Source organism: Trichophyton rubrum (assembly GCF_000151425.1).
Source record: "Trichophyton rubrum CBS 118892 genomic scaffold supercont2.2, whole genome shotgun sequence".
Taxonomy (NCBI): domain Eukaryota; kingdom Fungi; phylum Ascomycota; class Eurotiomycetes; order Onygenales; family Arthrodermataceae; genus Trichophyton; species Trichophyton rubrum.
In genome coordinates, this window is record NW_003456427.1 from 1686962 (window position 1) to 1705223 (window position 18262).

The following is an 18262-nucleotide window of genomic DNA, read 5'->3' on the forward strand; positions in this document are numbered from 1 at the left end:
TCTTCCTTGGCTTTTCCTTGCTTCTCAAGGTTTTGCAACTTCACAATAGTACGAGCATATCGTGCATTCTCGCCTAGTCTCGTCAATTTCCAAAAGTCCCACTTAACATTTGGTTTGTTCTCAACCACGCCACCTATCACTGCCTCTCCATGTTTCACTTCGTAACGACGTTCGATGTCAATTGCACGTACATCTGTTTTCTTGATTTGAATCGAGTCCTCTAAGCGTTTGATTACCTTTGCATCGTCTTCCATATACTCTTCCCAACTCAGTATGCTAGTGTTCTTGTTATTATTCCTGCCATGACTTAGGCTCGGCTCAGTTGTTTGTTGGCTCTTGGGCCGAAGCTGTGGTTGGGTCTGCCTCCGAACTGGTACGTGATTGTGTTTCTGTAGGTATGGGTGTCGAGGACTCTTTTTTAACCGTATATTTGTCTAGCGTGGTGGTGGGTGCAGATGCAGATGAAGATACGGGCGTTGAAACTGATTCTGTGGCTGAGTATTCATCTGAGCTGCTAGATACGTCTGACTGCGTGGGTACAGGGGTATAAGACAAATCGGTCGTAGCAGATTCAGACCAGGTGGCCGACCCTTTCTCAGACGATGTGGGAGCAACGGTATTGCCCGACTTTGCTGTGGTGTGTGCTTCTTCGGAGGTTGTGGTTAACTCGGCCTCAGAGGTAGGCTTTGTCGTGGAAGTTGAGTTTGTTATAAACGGCGTCTTCGAGGGGGTGGCTGATTGTTCCTCCGAATTTAGAGCAGAGTTTTCCCCTGATTTGGTTGAGGAATTGGCACTAGAAATCGGGTGCGCAGATGTCTGCGAGCCCAAAGTTGTTGTTGAGCTTGTGACTGGCTTGGTAGTTGACGCTACCCTGGACGTTGATGGTGAAGTTAATCGAGAAGAGGTTACAGATGAGGTTGTTCGGGTATTAGAGACAACTTTTGAGCTGGTCGATGAGTGTACCTTGGAGCTAGTAGTTGGTTCCTCTTTTGAGGTTGTCGGGGAAGTCTTTGCTGGCTGGGTAGTCGATACAGAAGATGGTTTTGTTGTTGGGCTTGGTTTTGGGCTTGTGGTAGGACTGGTAGCTGGCTTGCTAGGTTTTCCATGACCATTCCTGTTGGGCTTATTATTACTCCCAGGCCTTCTTCCCTTTCTCTTTTGAAGGGCTGGGATAACCGCATGATCTTCTAAATCGGGGACCTGGATGGTCTTATCCACACAACCGAGAGTAACTATAATTAGCTAGAGGATTAGAAGTGTAATGGTAAGAGCTAGGAAGTACATACCATCACACTTGGTCAAGCCGGATTCATCTCTTCCATTGATAAGTCCAGTAGTAATTGCCCTAGGAACAACGACAGGCTGGAGGATGGCTCCCACTGCCAGTAAAGACAGTAAGTTTGAGGGAGTGAAACGCATGGTGGCAATCCAGATAGCTGGTACTAGATAACAACAATGGGATTGTTTGCGAGTCTGATATTCTTGGTCCAAAGTGCCTCGAGGACCTTCTCTTTATAGAGCGAATCCATTGGACAGCTCTCATGATCTATCTCCTCAGATTTGACATAAGCATGTCAATTAATGACCGGCATCAGTGCTGTAGTAAGCAAGACATTGCTTTCAAAATTTAACTGCAACCGAATGAGGTAGCAGATATCGGCCACGCATAATAGATTAAATCTTAATTGAGACTCCTCTTCTTGCGTGTGTTCGAACTCCGGCTAGGCTTTAATTCGTATTGTTAGAGGCCCCAGGTGACTCTGTATAACAATTCAATGGTAGCCAATATGGAAGAACCAAAAATTTTGGCGCATACTCCGAAACGAGGCAATAAGTCCATGACCAGTCATTGATTCGTAGTATTTTTGACGGAGTACATGAGTAGTTAGTGAAGGTCGCAATGGGGAACAAATCCTTTCGCGCTTAATAAAATAAGTAATATTTCAACTAAAATGAAGTAAGCTGTGTATAATGCTGGTGCAGGTACTGTCCTGATCAACGTAGCTTATTATTCGCCGAAGTGCAGCCCTTGTGGGGAATAATATCCCGTGTCCAGATGCATTACTTTGATGAGTGACGCAAATGCTGAGTATAAAAATGGCAAAATTTTTTGGATAACGTTAACCCGGGCCGCGTTATAAAACCCTTGCCTCCATAAGTCACTCATTTACCGCCGTTCTGAGTAAACATGACGCTGTTTTGTGCTGGATGTATCAGCTCGACTAAGCCATGATGATCTTCATAAATTAAAGCATAATGCTGAGGCTGTGCCAAGACTTAAACCTTAAATGCGGAGACTTTCGGGTCGGACCGGAGTAAGTTGAAAGTTTATTTATATCATGTGAATCCTCTAAGAACCATGAGCGGCTTTCTTGTATTTCTCCAGCGCCCTTTCCCTGCTCTCCGTATGGTTCACAATCGGTTTCGGGTATCCGTTCTTCTCTGCAATTCCCCCAGCACCTCGTCCGTAAGGATCATGAATAGCGGAACCCTCGACGTCTCGCAGCTCAGGTACCCAATACCGGATATAGTCACCGTCTGGATCGAACCTTTCACTTTGACGCAAGGGGTTGAATATGCGGAAATACGGCTGAGGATCTACTCCTGTACTTGATCCAAACCCCCAGCCACCGTGATTTGATGCAAAATCCCCATCAATCAGATGGAGCATGAAGAACTGCTCTCCGCATCGCCAGTCAATAAGTAAGTCCTTGGAGAGGAACGAGGAAACTATCATGCGCGTGCGGTTGTGCATCCAAGCACAGTGCTTGAGTTGTCGCATCGCGGCATCAACGATGGGGAATCCTGTTTTCCCCTCACACCATGCATCGAACTGGGTTGAGTCGTATTCCCATTCTAAATCTGTAAATTCCGGCTTGAAGCATTTATTCATACTAGAGGAAACATCTGTTATTACGAGGCCACATAGTTTCGTAGTTTCGATGAAAGGTTACTTACCATATATAGGGCCAATGAGTTAACACGTGTTTGTAAAAGTCTCGCCAGGCCACTTCGCTAATCCACGTAGAGTAACCTGGACTTTTCCCGGCCAGCTCGTTACCATTAGCATCTCTGGCCATACGAACTGCAGTTCGAGCACTCAAAGCTCCACAACTAAAATAGGGGCTCAGAACAGAGGTAAACTGGCTAGACATAAAGTCCCGTTTGGCGTGATACTGTTTTCCCTTTTTCGATAAGAATTCTCGGAGCCTTCGTGCTGCTTCTTGCTCGCCTTCAGGATACATTTTCTTAAATCGTTCTTGTTCTGCTTCGGATAACTTCATTTGATTTGGAGCTATCGGAACAGCACTGTCAAATAAGTTCTTAAAATGTTTCCGTGCATTACCTGCATTTACAGCTGGTGCGTCAACAAGCTCTAAGTTTTCCGGATGCTGCTTGAGGTAAGCCACCCAAGACCGATACCAGGGGCTATATACAGCATATTGTTTGCCTTGCTGTGTAGTCAATTCTCCAGGAGCCACGACACAGGTATCGTCCTCGGTGTCAAATCTAATGCCTTGCGTAGCACAGAGACGAGTGAGCTTTGCTTCACGCCGGAGCTCATCCACTTCGTACTCTATATTAGCAAAAAGATGGTTTGCGCCCCAAGTCTTACACAGCTCAACTATACGGCTGGGAATTCCCTTTCTTCTTTCGATTGATTCCATGTATAATGGAATATCCTTCCTAGACAATTCCGATTTCAGAGTGACCAGTGTCCGCAAGATAAGGTCAACTCGAGGGGGACTGCATAAATGGGCAGTCAAATCTTCTGGCGAAAAAATATATAAACAGATAAGAGGTATATTGTGATAGCGAGCGAAACTGTAGGCTCTGTGTAGCGAGCGATTATCTTGAAGGCGGAGGTCTTGTTTAAACCAATGCACAACGGCTTTGCCTGGTTGGATATCCTGGCATTGCTCTGCTGTCTCTTTATATGCCCGCTGCAGTGCTTCAATAGGACGCTCCAATACTCCTTCATTATAGGCATGGCAGCGCGCATTGCTTATTTCCGGAGGATAAAAGTCGCGTAAGACTATACCAAAGTCTTCGGTCTGCTGTGCGTTGGGATGTGGTTGTCTTAGGTCAGGCAGTGAACGCGATGTGAGTTGAGATGACGCGCCGTGTTGTCGTGATCCTTCGGAGGAGAACGCCTCGGACTCTTTGCGCTTCTTCGCAGGCATGATGGAGCTGTATCGAGCTGTGAGTATAGACGTGCGTAACAGTGTGCGTAAATGCGGCGTTGTGGACAGCATCTCGAGATGTTGTTTAACTACGGAGGTCCTCACAGTGACGTCACACGCGCGTCTGGCGACTGAACGTCTCGTTTCTCCTTCAACCGCACACAACAGAGACCTTAGCCAGAGTATTATTATCGACAGAAACAGCACTATCCCCTTGTTCGATAATTTGATAAAACCAGGAGTATATCAGTTGGAAGCAGTCTCTTTAAACTAGTTAGTTAACTGGTCATATTGACCACGGGGGGGAATTCTTCAGAACGGCTCTGCTAACACGTATCATAGGCATCAATTACCTAAATAGCTATATGCTAAAGATCCTATTGTGGCAAACAGGGACTGCTGAAGGGCCCAGTAGTCGATTCCTTCAGTTGGGGCCTCTTTTTCAATCCAAAACAGGATAACTTTAAGTTATGTGTCGCAAAAGAAGACAGTTATACCCCTCCGCTCCGGTGATTGGCAAAGTCCATCACAATGAAACGTTCATTATCTGAAAAGCCATGCTGTAATAAAGCACCTTCTGGATAAAAGCAACTTGGAACCTAGAGTGCTTTAATGGACTCAAGGTATGAAGGCTTTTCAGTGGCAAAGAGTTCTGATTCGGGCTTAAGGTCCTCAAGCCTTAAGAACCTGTTAGGAATCGGATAACCTCTAGGGGAATATCTATACACCTACCCGTTCTCTAATAACGATGTTCTGACCATGAATTTCTCCCCATTGAATATCATCGGGACAGTCCAAAGAGTGCATCCGCAACGAGTACAGAAACGCTTGTGCTTATCGTTGCCGCTAATCGTATCTTTGAGCGTCCAGGTGCCAATGAGGTCTTCCCCGGAGAGTACTTTCACTTGCTCCTTATTGTAGCAAGCTGTCTGTTGACGGTGTGTAAGTGTACTTGGAAAAGCATGCCAACATATACCAATCACTCTCTTCTAAAGACTCACGATCTGAAAGGCACTTCCCCCATTCAGCTTGCAGTGCTTACAGTAGCAAGCGACCGTCTGCTCAGGTTTATCGTTCACCTCGTAGACGATACCCTGGCACATGCAGGTGCCGCGTCGTGTAGGGCCTGCCATTTTCTCTGTGTATATCAAGCTGTGTGATAGTTTCAATCGAAGAGTATGAAGCTGCTGCCTGGAGTCGACGAACGCCTATCCAAGCAGTTTCGATACGCGGGGTATCACTCTCTTCAATTATTAATGCGACTAGAGGAGATCCCTGTCCTTGTTTATTTTAAAGGATCTCACTCGTCGTATCCCAGCCTTGGGTATAACCCAGCCACAACTAATCGATATTCGTTACTCCCATCGGACCTTCGGGTGGCCGTCGTTGATATCCATATTCCCCCAACCCCATATCAATCCTCTCGTCTATGCGTCAAGTACATACGACCACAGGAAGTGGAAAACAGAGCTTCCCGTCCGCTCAGCTGTACTTAAGCCACTTGCCGGTCGGTTAGTAGTTGGGTGGGTGACCACCAGCGAATCCCGACTTTTGTATGTATATTTTTTTGGCCTTTTTTTTTTTTTCAACTCACCCCCTGAATGTACTTGAATGTACCTGATGTCACCCGAATTCACCCGACACTGCAGCTGTATTCTCGTGAATCTGTGCATCTCTTATCAGGATGTATTTATATACTTTTTCTGTAGGTTTGTAAGAAGAAAAGAAAAACGTACGCAATGGTATAGCAACAGCATAGAAGGAAAATCGCTCTATTGCACCTACAACCAATGCAAAATAGACTGTGTGTGATATATCACCATCAGGCATATGGTGGAGAGTATTGATCTCATTATCAGGGCATCTTGGGCCCCCTTGTCTGCGCCCCATCACACCATTAGCCGCATTAGACACTACAATGGAGGATACCTTTCAATACTATAAGAGATTAATTCCTAAAGTACTGCTATAGCTATACGAAGTATTCATAATAGTAATGAAGCAAGATGTTGTGCCTCGATGGGGCACGGGCAATTGATTTATATATTGATACTATGAAGATGGCGCACTTAATTTAGAGAAAAATTAAAGCACCAACGGTCCTCTAAAGTCTTTTATATGAAGAGATTCTCATTGACTAGCTTGGCCTAGAGAGACTTCAATATCCTTCCGGGGATATTATTCTATAAAAACTAGGAAGCAAAATGTCAATGGGTTTGTGAAGTAAATGTTGAAGTACCTATTTAAGGTTATACGGAAGAAACGCTGCATGGATCTATATAATTATTATAATAGCTACATAATTCTCTAACTACCTAGCAGGTAGTTTTGCGGTCAATTGATGCAGGAAGCGACGCACCAGAGGAAAATAGAGAGTTAACTACCTATTCACTAGCTAATTACTCCGTAAAGGAAGCGTTGATGAAGTCCGCAGTGATGCTTGATTAATCTTTATCAGGTATCTATTCCAGCTGAAGTATTCGAGGGTGTTCCCTCTTAATCTTGATTTTTCCCTGTGATATTTACTTCATGTAGTATCTTACGACAGACATGCAATGATCGCAGTAATCGCAGCCAGCGTTCCATCCGGGTCCCGAACACAGACAGTCTTTAGACCAATCTCCTTAGCTGGACAATCATTACCCCCTGGGAATATCGCATCGCCAATAGATATCATCTCCTCAAGGGGGATATTGCTTGCATCGCGGAGCCTTCGTCTGATCCAGCCATACGCTGCAAGAAAGCGTCTTGCGAGGCAATAAATTGCTGCTTCCTAGCCTGGTAGTCGTCATGGCTCACAAATCCATCCCAGCCACTATATGCGCCCAAAGATTGAACGACTTCATCCATCAATTCGACACCTTTTTTCCATTTCTCTTGATCTATCTGTTGCTTAGTCCTCTCCGCATCTGTGAAAGTAATAGAACAGGGGATAACTGGATCTCCAGTGGCATCCCGTCCCGCTATTTCGCCCCATCTGTCAACGGCTTGCATCAGGTAGCCAAGTACTACAGGCTCTCCATCGGTAAAAAGTGATCCAGCAAGACCTGTCAGCCGACTCACCAACGTATCACGACCATGTAATGCTGACCCTGCGGCTCGGCATTGCCGCAGCAACTCAATTTCATAGAGGACATATAATGCTTGCTCATCCCTGAGCTTCTTCGTATTAAGTTTCTCTTCAGGTTGCAGATTGTCGAAGTTTTCTGGCAAGGAAGGGAACTTAAGCCTTTCTGGGATAGGGCCATCGAAATCTAGGAATGCTGGCCGACGAGCCTGTAGGAAGAGGGGCGCAATATGAGCTGCTTGCCAGTCAATCAAGCATGTTATCTTGGTTGGATCTTGCGGGTCAACGAAGATATTGTCTGTGTGGAGATCGGGATGCCATAGGACACCTTTATGGGTCTCTTTGTTTTTGGGAAGAATGTATTTTGATATAGACAAATATAGATCCAATGCACGGAGCTTTGCAGTTTTTGATGGATGATAGAAACCAGGGCCATTGAAAATCCCCTGGAGCCTTGGGGAGGCGCCTAGGGAAGTGATTGATACACGTTCCCTCTTTACATTGGCAGCAATGTAATCTTCTATCGAGAACCTTGCCTAGAGTTAGCAAAGAGAAAATGCGATATATCCAGCATGTTCAAGAACTTACACGGCCCACGATCTAGGTTTAATGAGCGTCTTCCGTCATCAAAGTATTTTCGGTTATTGGTAGGGCCAACAGTGAAGCCACTTTCTGTAAAGCCTTCTGTAGTATCGCCATCGGCATAGTACAAGCTGCCGTACGCAGGAAACGGGTTCAACGCAAGAGACTTTTCAAACAACACAATATTTTCCACAATTTTCGACTTCCGCATGACATCTATATCATCCCAGATTTTCGAAAGTGGAATTCCTCCAGCTTTCTCCATAATAATATATTCCGCACCCACTTTGCTTTTGCTAGCATCTGAACACCACAAGTATACTTTTGGTGCGGGTATATGTAATCTATTTCTGACCTACAGTAGACATAACAAATTAGTCTTGACTCTGGATTAAGGGACGAGTGTTAAATCGGATGGGTACTCACAAATTCCATTGTTGCCACCTCACTGGACGTCACGAAGTGCGGATGCCCAGCATTGGGATTTGGTATCTTTGCAATTACTTCTTTTCCATCATCCATGGTAAGTAGGAGTGCCTTATTGAAGTTCCCCTCTGGCAACTTCGTGATATTTGTACATGAGCGGGAACCAACGGCGTCCGCTGCCACCTGGCAAAGAGCTGTAACATCGAATTTCACATAGTGAGCTGCTAACTGTTCTTCTTCACCCCAAAGCCAACGCCCAGCGGTATATTCAAACAGAAAGTCCTGGTTGAGATATTCTTTATTGCCAACAGCTGTTTGAGGACGTGAGTGAAAATTTGTACGACAAGGAAGGGTCGAAAAGAGCTGTTTTTGTCCGAGCCGGGTCGCAACCAGCAGATCATGGATGACCAAGGTAGTTCTCCGACGAAAAATATCCATGATAAACTGTGGTTGATGGGTAAGTAACTGCATTCAAACTGGAAGTATTTGATAAGGTCCATGTTGGTTGTTTTCTGGAGGTTCATTCTGTCCAATGGCTGGCTAGCTTGATGCGACTGAATGTTGTCTTACAGCAATTGTTTGCCTGGGCTTTTCTCTAAATAACCATCAAGCTTCCGCTGTCTTCGGCTTGTGTATATGGAGCTGTAATATGGTGCCTAAGCCAAGTTATAGTCATAGTAAAAACAAGCAATGCTAAGAAGCACGCCAGTGTCCTGGATAAAGTACTCCGTGCAAGCAAAGACCATTGCTTAGTACGGTTTATCTCGTTAGTTACCAAAAGCTTTTAAGAGTTCATATACAGAGTCCTGGGTCAACATGTAGAATCTCTTTGTTACTATATGAACAGAGATGCTGCCGTCTCTACTGATATGCTATGAGCAATCATGGAATAGGAGTATCTCGGTTACCCCATGGGACGAAAGATTTGACTCCCAGCCAAGGCATATCTAACGAGCATCTCCGCATCTGTCAAGAGAGCTAAGACACACTCCCTGTCAATAGTAGTGGCAATACATTGTCCATCGAGAGATAAAGTTGAAAGATTGAGGATGCATATGCATTCAAGAGCTGTCTGCCTGGGACTGGAAGAGAAACTAAATCATGCAGGACGGGAGATGGCCTAGTCAGGACACTTCCCCGAGCCTCTGCTGTTGTTTGCACGATGGCCTCGTACGATATCAAGGAATCAGTTTGTCATGTTATTTCGTCTGTTGGACATCTCGATCCGGGCATATTTCTTTTCCTCAGACTTCAGTCTGTCTTTTTCAGTCTATATTAGGACACAATATGGGAAGCATTCAAGTATTGACGTCACGACCGCGGTTATTCCCAGGTTTCTGTCCTTTCTCGGATTTTCGTCTCAATCGTGGACATGGATGGATAGACAACAATGAAATCGTGGCGTTGTCCTTGGACAACTCTGCCTAATTATTCTGCTCGTTGAAGGGAGTCCAAAAGTGTTGCAGTTGGCGCTGGTATGGATTACCCCTCGGAGGTCTTGAAGAAGGATTATCGGCCGTGCCGCCATATCCTGGCCTTCACGGCTTGAAATACTGATAATACAGAGATGTCTCCCATAATAATAGCATAGGTACTCCGTAGCTAACGTGAAGCCGATAAGACTGCTCATTTATAGCCTTGTGTCGGCTGAGATGAAGCCAGGGAGATGACGGGCTGATCACCAACCCTGTCCTCGATAAGTATATCCCATCTTCTCGGGATGGCAGCTCTTCTCGGCCTGTGAAAGAGGCTCCCGGGCTTGTTTCGATCGGCACGTCTTTAATTAGAATAAGACTTGCTTTCGGTATAATTGTCCAGTGATATAAAGTCGAGATATCAACTTGCAGGCATTCGTGTGTCTGGTATGCAGGCCTGGCATGACACTGTCTCGGTACCAACACGCGGAGCCATCTCAGACTCTCGAGATGAGCCTACCACCCACAGCGGTCTCAGCCAAGTGTTTCCTGTCTTCAGTTCGTCTTCTCGGGCGTGTTCGAGGGCGTTTCAGCTTCAAGGGCCGCGCTTGGCCTGTTGGCCATCCTTGCGGCTCCAGCAGCCAACGGACACCAACCAACAACATCTCAGCTCGAGTCGAGGGGACGCATGAGATCGACAGCCCAGCGTCTCGCTTCTGCCTTCACTCTTTTGCTTCCTCTTCCCTCAGTGCGAGGGTTCCTGGCCCTCTGTCAGGGTGATGCTTGCAGGCGCCAACTCGCATCAACTCTGTTTGGTGGAGGATCTGTGGCTGGTGAGCCAGGCTGGCTGAGTAACGAAGTAACCAATTAACGAGTTATCTAGTGACGTACAGCGATTGCTGCCTTGGACACGGACGGGCATAAAGATGCTGGAACACTGATGTTGATGCCGAAGGCCTCTGTCGGAAGAGGCGGAATTGTCAGGATAGCAACAAACTAATATCAAGACACTGACGATGGTTTCGTACAAAGAGGTTCAGGCGTCCAACGCGCGCATCAGCGAGTCGACGGCACCGCAAATCGCTGTCTTCGCGGGAGGCACCTCAGGCATCGGACAATACACGGTCAAGGCCCTGGTGGGCACCGGGGCCAGCATGCGGATCTACCTAGTCGGCCGCAAGAGCTCTGAGGAGCGGATGAAGACCTTCATCCAAGAGCTGCAGGCCATCAACCCCAGGGCTGAGATCGTCTGGACCGAAGGCGAGATCTCTCTACTAGCAGAGACCAAGCGAGTATGCGATGCTATCAAGAGCCAGGAGACCCGCGTTGATCTACTATTCCTTACGGCGGGATACGCTCCCTTTGCTGGACGCAAGGAGACGGCAGAGGGCATAGAAACCTCCCAGAGCCTGGAGTACTACTCCCGCATACTATTTGCTCTCCATCTCCTCCCTCTGCTAGACAAGGCCGAGGCTCCCCGGGTCATCAGCGTCATGGCCGGGGGCCTGGAGAAGACGAGCATCGACCTGGATGACCTCGACCTCAAGAAGCCTGGCAACTTTGGCAGCATCAAGGCCCAGATGCAGTACGGGACAATGAACAGCATGGGCTGGGAGAAGCTCGCTCAAGCCAACCCCAACGTTACCTTCATCCACTCCTGGCCCGGATGGGTCAATACGGGGAATGTGAGGAGAGGGTGGGATCCCAACTCAATCATGGGTTGGGTCATCAGGCTTTTCCTGGAGACCCTTCTCGGAGTATTCAGCTTCAGTGACGAAGAGTCCGGGCAGAGACACTTGTTCCAGTGTACCAGCGCAGTTTTTGGCGGTCGTGGAGTTCCGTGGGATGGAAAGCCAGGCATAAACTCGCTGGAAAAGGAGGAAAACGGCCTGTTTCTTGTCAACTACAAGTGTGATTGCACCCCGAATGCAAAGAATATGAAAATACTACGGGACTCGGCTCTGGAGAGGGTGTGGAATCATACTCAGGAAGTTCTTCAACCCTATTTGTAGAAGCTCTTCCTGACTATCTCCATGTGAGTGAATAATATACATACTCCGGAGCATACTACTGTCAATTGCCTGGATGCATAGTGACCCCGGTTCTTGAGAAGACAGGCCGAATCAGCTGACAATATATTTATAGTACTCCGTAAATAGAGGTCCGAATAGGCTTGTTTTCCTTTTCACATCCAAGCACATCAGGGGGTCTGTACTTATGGAGATACCAAATCAAGAATATGATATCAAGTATATTCCTTAGCCACACCGTGTCAGCCACTGGTCTCAACCCTGTAAAATTACGCTGGTGAGTTGTCAGTGAATGTTGCATGAAGATATATGCCGAAATATATAGATGTTGTTTACCCGCTGGACGACCCCTTGTCCGGGGAACAGGCTCACCAACGTCTCTCCCCATATTGAATCCTCCACAAAGTCCATCAAAATGCAGCTCTCTAGCTATATATTATGTTAACTATTTATTCATTTGCAGCGGAATGCTAACCCCACGATTTTGGAGTGGAGAACAACCACACTATGATACAGACCCTTGCCGTGGCTATCACCGGCTTCATGTCCCGAAATACGACCCCTTGGACTCACAATCCTCGTCCTGATCCTTAAACCTCGTCTCTCCGTGGAAGGATCTGCATGAACTATGGTGCTTGAAGCCGACATGGGACGCGGTCGGCCGGAAACATGCGGCGCGCTGCCCCAGACTCAGGCTATGCAACGGGATTGGGAGCCTTCCCTTCAGGAGCATACTTCAGGTCCCTTCAAACCCTCAATCTGCCTCGGGATACCATGCAACTTTCTGGGGCGTGGTGATGATCAAAGCATGGGAGACGATCAAGGGAGATCAACATATATAAACTCCAGCTGATCCCCTTCCCAGGAAAGAGGTTGGGATGATACCCAAGGAGTGTGAATTCTGGAAGAGCAGATTCTCAAGCTCACAGCTCCTCTTTATATATATACTCCTTTGACCAACATGCACGGCCTTTTGCTTGCCGCCGGGCTTCTCAGCCTGCCTCTTCATGTGCTCGCACACCCCCAGCCCTCGACGAGCACCAGTCTCGCTGGCCGAGCTGGAGCTGTCGACCTGAACGAGTTCCGTATTGCCCACAGATCCAGCTACACCAGCCACGATGAGATGAAGAAGCTGCCCAGCATTGCTTCTTTCCGTCAAGGCACCTATCTTGAGGTTGCCACTGAGCTGGTTAAGCAGACCATGCCAAACATGGAGTTCCGTCTCGTCGATGACCACTACGTTGGTGACTCTGGTATTGGCCATGTCCGTTTCCGCCAGACCATGCACGGCATTGATATTGACAACTCTGACTTCAACGTCAACGTAAGATATTAACCAATCTTCCAAAATCATGCAAATCATACCTTCGTTATGGTCTGAATCTTACCCTGTGTTCATACTAGGTTGGCAAAGATGGCAAAGTCCTCTCCCACGGAAACTCTTTCTACACCGGCCCAGCTCCCTCTTCCAACCCAATGGTCAAGCGAGACTTCATTGACCCAATGCAGGCACTTCACGGTGTCCGCAAGGCTCTCAATCTTCCAATCAAGGCTGATGGAGCCCACGTTGAGGACATGAGCGAGCACAAGGTCATGTTCAAGGGTACCTCTGGTGCTCTCTCTGACCCCACCGCTAAGCTTTGCTATATGGCCAAGGAAGATGGCTCTTTGGCTCTGACCTGGAGAGTTGAAACCGATATTGGTGACAACTGGCTCCTCTCCTATATGGATGCAAAGGAATCCTCCAAGGTTCACAACGTAGTCGACTACGTTGCTCACGCTACCTTCCAGGTCTAGTGTGTATATCCTTATTCTCACTCTGCCTTCATATATATCGGGAAAAAGCTAACATCTACCCAGCAAATGGGGCCTTGCTGACCCAACTGAGGGCAAGCGTGAAATCATCACCAACCCATGGAACTTGAAGACTTCCCCCTTGACATGGCTTTCCGATGGACATAACAACTACACTGCCACCAGGGGCAACAACGCTATCGCCCAGTACAACCCAGACGGAGGCAATGACTATGAGAACAACTACAGACCAAGCCCAAAGAACTTGAAGTTCGAGTACCCCTACTCACCAGACATGAACCCACCCAAGACCTACATTGATGCCTCTGTTACCGAGCTCTTCTACACCTCTAATATCTGCCATGACTTGTACTACATGCTCGGTTTCAACGAAAAGGCCGGAAACTTCCAGGTCAACAACCGTGGTCAGGGCGGTAAGGGCAATGACTTTGTTATCTTGAACGCCCAGGACGGTTCTGGCACCAACAACGCCAACTTTGCTACTCCCCCTGATGGCCAGCCCGGCCGTATGCGTGCCTACATCTGGACCCGCGCCAACCCACCTCGTGATGCTTCCTTCGAGGCTGGAACCATCATCCACGAATACACCCACGGTCGTAAGTATATCGAGTGCATCTAGATATTTTTTTCCCAGGCTAACTCTGCTTACAGTCTCCAACCGTCTCTGCGGTGGCCCTGCCAACTCTCGATGCTTGAACGCCCTTGAGTCCGGTGGTATGGGAGAAGGATGGGGTGACTTCTACGCCACTGCTGTCCGTCTAAAGCCCAATGATACCCGCAAGACCAACTACGTTAAGGGAGGATGGGTGAACAACAGCCCCAAGGGTGTCCGCATGTACCCATACTCCACCGACATGAACGTCAACCCTCTCGTTTACACCTCCAACAACAAACTCAACGAGGTCCACGCCATCGGTACCGTCTGGTGCACCATGCTCTACGAAGTCCTCTGGAACCTCATTGACAAGCACGGCAAGAATGATGGCCCAGTCCCCATCTTCGAGAACGGCGTTCCAAACGACGGCAAGTATCTTGCAATGAAGATTGTCATGGACGGCATGGCTATGTGAGTGTTTGAGAATTGCCCCCGTCTCTTCAAAGTTTTCCCCCCTGGTTCGCTCCATGTCCTGTTTCAAGGTAACTAACGGCTTAATTTTAGCCAACCCTGCAACCCCAACTTCGTCCAGGCCCGTGATGCCATCCTCGATGCCGACATGAACCTCACCAAGGGTGCCAACAAGTGTGAGATCTGGAAGGGATTCGCTAAGCGTGGTCTCGGTGTCGGTGCTAAGTTCGATCCAAAGAACCGCACTGGCAGCACCCAGGTTCCAAACGAGTGTAAGTAGATGAATGTGTAAGAAAGGGGGGAAGCGGGTGTTCCGACAGGTTTTGACAAGCCACTTTGAACTTCAAATGTACATAGTATTTTCCAAGGTACATACATATGGAATGAATTTTACGTCTTCATATTTTCTCTATTAATATCACTGTTATTATCATTTCACATTTCGACACCTAGTCGCCCTTGGCAGCGTAGAGACGGAACGGCACAGCCGGAATAAGGGTTAACTCCGGCCGTAAATAGTGTCCATTGGTGGAAACTGACATGAAATTGCCAACTTCAAGGCACCCTAACTCCCGGCTCTAAAATGAGGAGGGGGCGGGTTTATTTATTATTATCGATTTGATATTTGATGCAGTCTTGACGTGGTCACGACAAAGGCCACTTCTATATAACTAAGTTAGCATAGAAATTCCCAGACGAAAGTTCATTTGCAGAGGATTAGCATGGCTCCCCTGAACCCTCGATACGATGCAAGAACAAAAAGGTCATGAGAAGTGAAGAATTTTTCCATGTCAACATCATCCCCAGTTAGTTGCTTGAGTCTGGAGGGCCTGGACTGCCATGCCTGCATTTCATAGTTAACAACGCATACCACACAAACATAGAATATCCTTGGATGGCCCTGTTCTGCTGTGGAGGCCTTTCGTTTAAATCCTTTGCTCACCAATCACTGGACTGTTAGCGGCTGGGCAGGTCACTGGGATGGAGGCATGCGGTGGTTGACGTCGAGTACGCTGCCCCAGAGACAAGTTCAAAGTCGAAGGATGCCAATAGCCGAGGTGATCCTACGGTAAAGCTCTTCGTCATCAAGACGAGGTGAAGTTCATGAGGTAGCATGGCTTAGACCTCAAGGTTACCATTCTCCATCAGACGGGACATCCATCATAAATCGACCAGATAGGTGAATATGCAAGCCGACCACGACCACAGCGCGCCCTTGTTGAATTTCCCCGCAATGTCAATCTCGGCACCGTTGACATGGGCTCTGGTCGGTTATATCCTTGACAATATGCCATCTACGCCCTTGGACTATGGCATCGACATCCAGCATGGCGTGGCTCATGGGAGGCAAACAGCTGAGTCTCTCACACTTTTCACCAAGTTAGCACAAACTTCGACTTAGAGACGGGTACCTGTCCCGCATATCACTCACCTCATCGCCTCGAGGCCTATCATCTTCTTCATCCTCACCCTTTTCCGTCGCCTTTTCTGTCCGTCGACGTCGCCGTCGAATTGGATTCTTTTGCTATGCAGGAACAAATCGGATCAGCGTGCTTAGTCAGCAAACATCTCGATGTCAACTGCGGATCCCAGGAAGAAGCAAAGAAGAAGCAAAGAAGAAAACTCCGGGGAAGAAATGCGAGCAAAGGCCAGGGATGGGATCTGCATGGTGGGCAGGCCGTCTGGGAGAGCAGCCAGGAATTGCCCAGAATTACCAGAAAGTGCACCTCGGGTAACTAGTTAGGTGCTGGCTGGCTGGCTGGCTGGCTGGACGGGCTGGTATAAAATGCGCGGGTTCACCCCCGTATGAGGCGCAGAATGCTGGACACAGGTTTGCGAGCAGGAGAACGGCTTAGGAAGAGAGAAGAAGAGCCATTGACACGATGGTGGCCTACCGCTTCCTGACTCTGATATCCCTGGGGCTGGGATCCCACTGTGTGAGTGCCCTGCAGTATGGCTACAACCAGCTCTCTACGCACAAGGACCCTGCTGTAGTCGCAGGGGCGTTTCCTGCGATAAATGGGACACATCTGCGGTCTCCTGCCTTTACCTCCCCTGGGACTGTGTCCAGAGGCTTCTCTGATGGCACATCTGGGCCTACCAGAGACGAGACCATGGGTGAGCATTGTTTTGACGCTGCTTGTTTCGTCGATAGTTCAACTGCTAATGGGCATCAGAGGGCTTCATGCGCCGCCTGGCAAGGTCTAACAGCTGGATGGCCTACCACGAGGCTGGTTTTAAATCAGAAGAGGGCCGCAAGTTTCCCTATATGTATCTCTCAGCGAGCAGCTCTTCCGTCGAGAACCCTTCTAGCCGCAAGTTGCGAGTTTGGCTGCAGGGAGGTGTTCACGGTAACGAACCTGCTGGCGACCAGTCCATGCTTGTGCTCCTCGGTGACTTGGCCGCAAATCAGAAATGGGCTGCCAAACTCCTGGAGAAGATGGACATCTTAGTGCTACCTCGTTACAACCCTGATGGTGTCTTCTACTTCCAGCGCTACCTGGCCACTAACTTCGATCCCAACCGTGACCATCTCAAGCTTGCCAGGCAACAAACCAGAGACATCAAGGAGCTCTTCGCCAAATTCAGCCCACACATTGCGACTGACATGCACGAGTTCACTGCAGGTCGAGCGTTCGGTCCGAAAAAGGACTTTATCTATGCTGCTGATGCTCTATTTAGTGCAGCAAAGAATCTAAATATCGATGAAGGCATCCGTCAATTGTCAGAGAAACTATTCGCCAAGCGCATGGGCAAGGATATTGAGGCTGCTGGTCTCCGCTGGGATCCATACATCACTCTGGGAGAATCGTCAAGCTCGAAGCTCCTTCTCCGCGAGGCCGGTACTGATGCCAAGATCGGAAGAAACGCTATGGGGCTGTCCCAGTGCGTTGTCTTCCTCTGCGAGACCAGAGGCATTGGTATTGCCGATCAGCATTTCGAACGCCGAACTCTCAGTGGATTGGTCATGGCTAAGAGCGTCCTGCAAACGGCCGTCGACAACTTCGATGAAGTGTACAATACCATCGAAAGGGGCATTAGGCGCTTCACTAATAGCAGAAACGACATCGTGCTCACTGACAAATCTCCGATTATTGAAAGGACTTTTGGCATGCTCAACACGACCGATGCCTCTCTATTTGACTATCCTATCGACTTCGCCACGTAAGTCTTTCTTTCTAGATGGATGAATTCATATAATTCCTAGATTAACAAACCCAGAACTACCCCTGCGGAACCTGTCTTGACTCGCAGCCGCCCAAGGGCATACCTTATCCCTCCTTCGTGGCCAGATATCGTCAAGCGCCTGGAAGTATTCGGAGTCAAGGCTGACAAGCTACCCTACAGCTATGTCGGACCAGTCGAGGCTCTGAACGTTACTTCTGTTACTTTTGACAAGGAATTCTACGAAGGCGTCGTCACTACTACCGTGGAGACAAAGCTGGTCGAACGTAGCATCAGGCTTCCACCAGGCTCGTATTTGGTCAAGACAAACCAGAAGAACGCTGCTCTTGCCTTTGTTGCTTTGGAGGTAAGGACCCTTAACCTGCTTTGGTCATGAGCTTTTATTAATCATTCGTGAATAATAGCCCGAGAACATTGACTCCTTTGCGTCATTCGGTATCATTCCAGTCAACACTGGTGATCAATATCCTATTTTCAGGTTAAAATAAATT

General features: G+C 48.0%; 8 protein-coding genes and 1 non-coding gene across 9 annotated transcripts; 5 read left to right on the plus strand and 4 right to left on the minus strand.

The window, feature by feature from the left end:
- Nucleotides 1-318: 318 nt before the first annotated feature.
- TERG_02208 (uncharacterized protein) lies at nt 319-1419 on the minus strand (the record flags this gene model as incomplete). Its single annotated transcript, XM_003237442.1, has 2 exons — nt 319-1232; nt 1287-1419. 2 exons carry the CDS (start codon nt 1417-1419, stop codon nt 319-321), a joined length of 1047 nt encoding a protein of 348 aa, XP_003237490.1.
- Nucleotides 1420-2954: 1535 nt separating this feature from the next.
- Nucleotides 2955-4256, minus strand: TERG_02209 (uncharacterized protein; the record flags this gene model as incomplete). The annotated part of the gene is made up of 1 exon (XM_003237443.2): nt 2955-4256. One exon carries the CDS (start codon nt 4254-4256, stop codon nt 2955-2957), a length of 1302 nt encoding a protein of 433 aa, XP_003237491.2.
- A 527-nt stretch (nt 4257-4783) lies between these two features.
- Nucleotides 4784-5317, minus strand: TERG_02210 (uncharacterized protein; the record flags this gene model as incomplete). The annotated part of the gene is made up of 3 exons (XM_003237444.1): nt 4784-4862; nt 4917-5113; nt 5186-5317. The coding sequence occupies 3 exons, from the start codon at nt 5315-5317 to the stop codon at nt 4784-4786; spliced, it is 408 nt and encodes a 135-aa protein (XP_003237492.1).
- A 311-nt stretch (nt 5318-5628) lies between these two features.
- Nucleotides 5629-5744, plus strand: TERG_10006. Its single transcript, XR_007130573.1, has one exon. It is a non-coding gene; the product is annotated as a 5S ribosomal RNA (ribosomal RNA).
- Nucleotides 5745-6448: 704 nt separating this feature from the next.
- Nucleotides 6449-8697, minus strand: TERG_02211 (uncharacterized protein; the record flags this gene model as incomplete). The annotated part of the gene is made up of 3 exons (XM_047747878.1): nt 6449-7771; nt 7849-8188; nt 8260-8697. The coding sequence occupies 3 exons, from the start codon at nt 8695-8697 to the stop codon at nt 6858-6860; spliced, it is 1692 nt and encodes a 563-aa protein (XP_047603846.1). The 3' UTR covers nt 6449-6857.
- Nucleotides 8698-9360: 663 nt separating this feature from the next.
- Nucleotides 9361-9687, plus strand: TERG_11818 (uncharacterized protein; the record flags this gene model as incomplete). Its single annotated transcript, XM_047750871.1, has 1 exon — nt 9361-9687. One exon carries the CDS (start codon nt 9361-9363, stop codon nt 9685-9687), a length of 327 nt encoding a protein of 108 aa, XP_047605606.1.
- A 1003-nt stretch (nt 9688-10690) lies between these two features.
- TERG_02212 (uncharacterized protein) lies at nt 10691-11686 on the plus strand (the record flags this gene model as incomplete). The annotated part of the gene is made up of 1 exon (XM_003237446.1): nt 10691-11686. One exon carries the CDS (start codon nt 10691-10693, stop codon nt 11684-11686), a length of 996 nt encoding a protein of 331 aa, XP_003237494.1.
- A 979-nt stretch (nt 11687-12665) lies between these two features.
- On the plus strand, nt 12666-14865 carry TERG_02213 (extracellular metalloproteinase 1; the record flags this gene model as incomplete). The annotated part of the gene is made up of 5 exons (XM_003237447.1): nt 12666-13028; nt 13109-13500; nt 13565-14115; nt 14171-14585; nt 14679-14865. 5 exons carry the CDS (start codon nt 12666-12668, stop codon nt 14863-14865), a joined length of 1908 nt encoding a protein of 635 aa, XP_003237495.1.
- A 1905-nt stretch (nt 14866-16770) lies between these two features.
- On the plus strand, nt 16771-18259 carry TERG_02214 (carboxypeptidase 2; the record flags this gene model as incomplete). Its single annotated transcript, XM_003237448.2, has 3 exons — nt 16771-17750; nt 17808-18117; nt 18176-18259. The coding sequence occupies 3 exons, from the start codon at nt 16771-16773 to the stop codon at nt 18257-18259; spliced, it is 1374 nt and encodes a 457-aa protein (XP_003237496.2).
- Nucleotides 18260-18262: the final 3 nt, after the last annotated feature.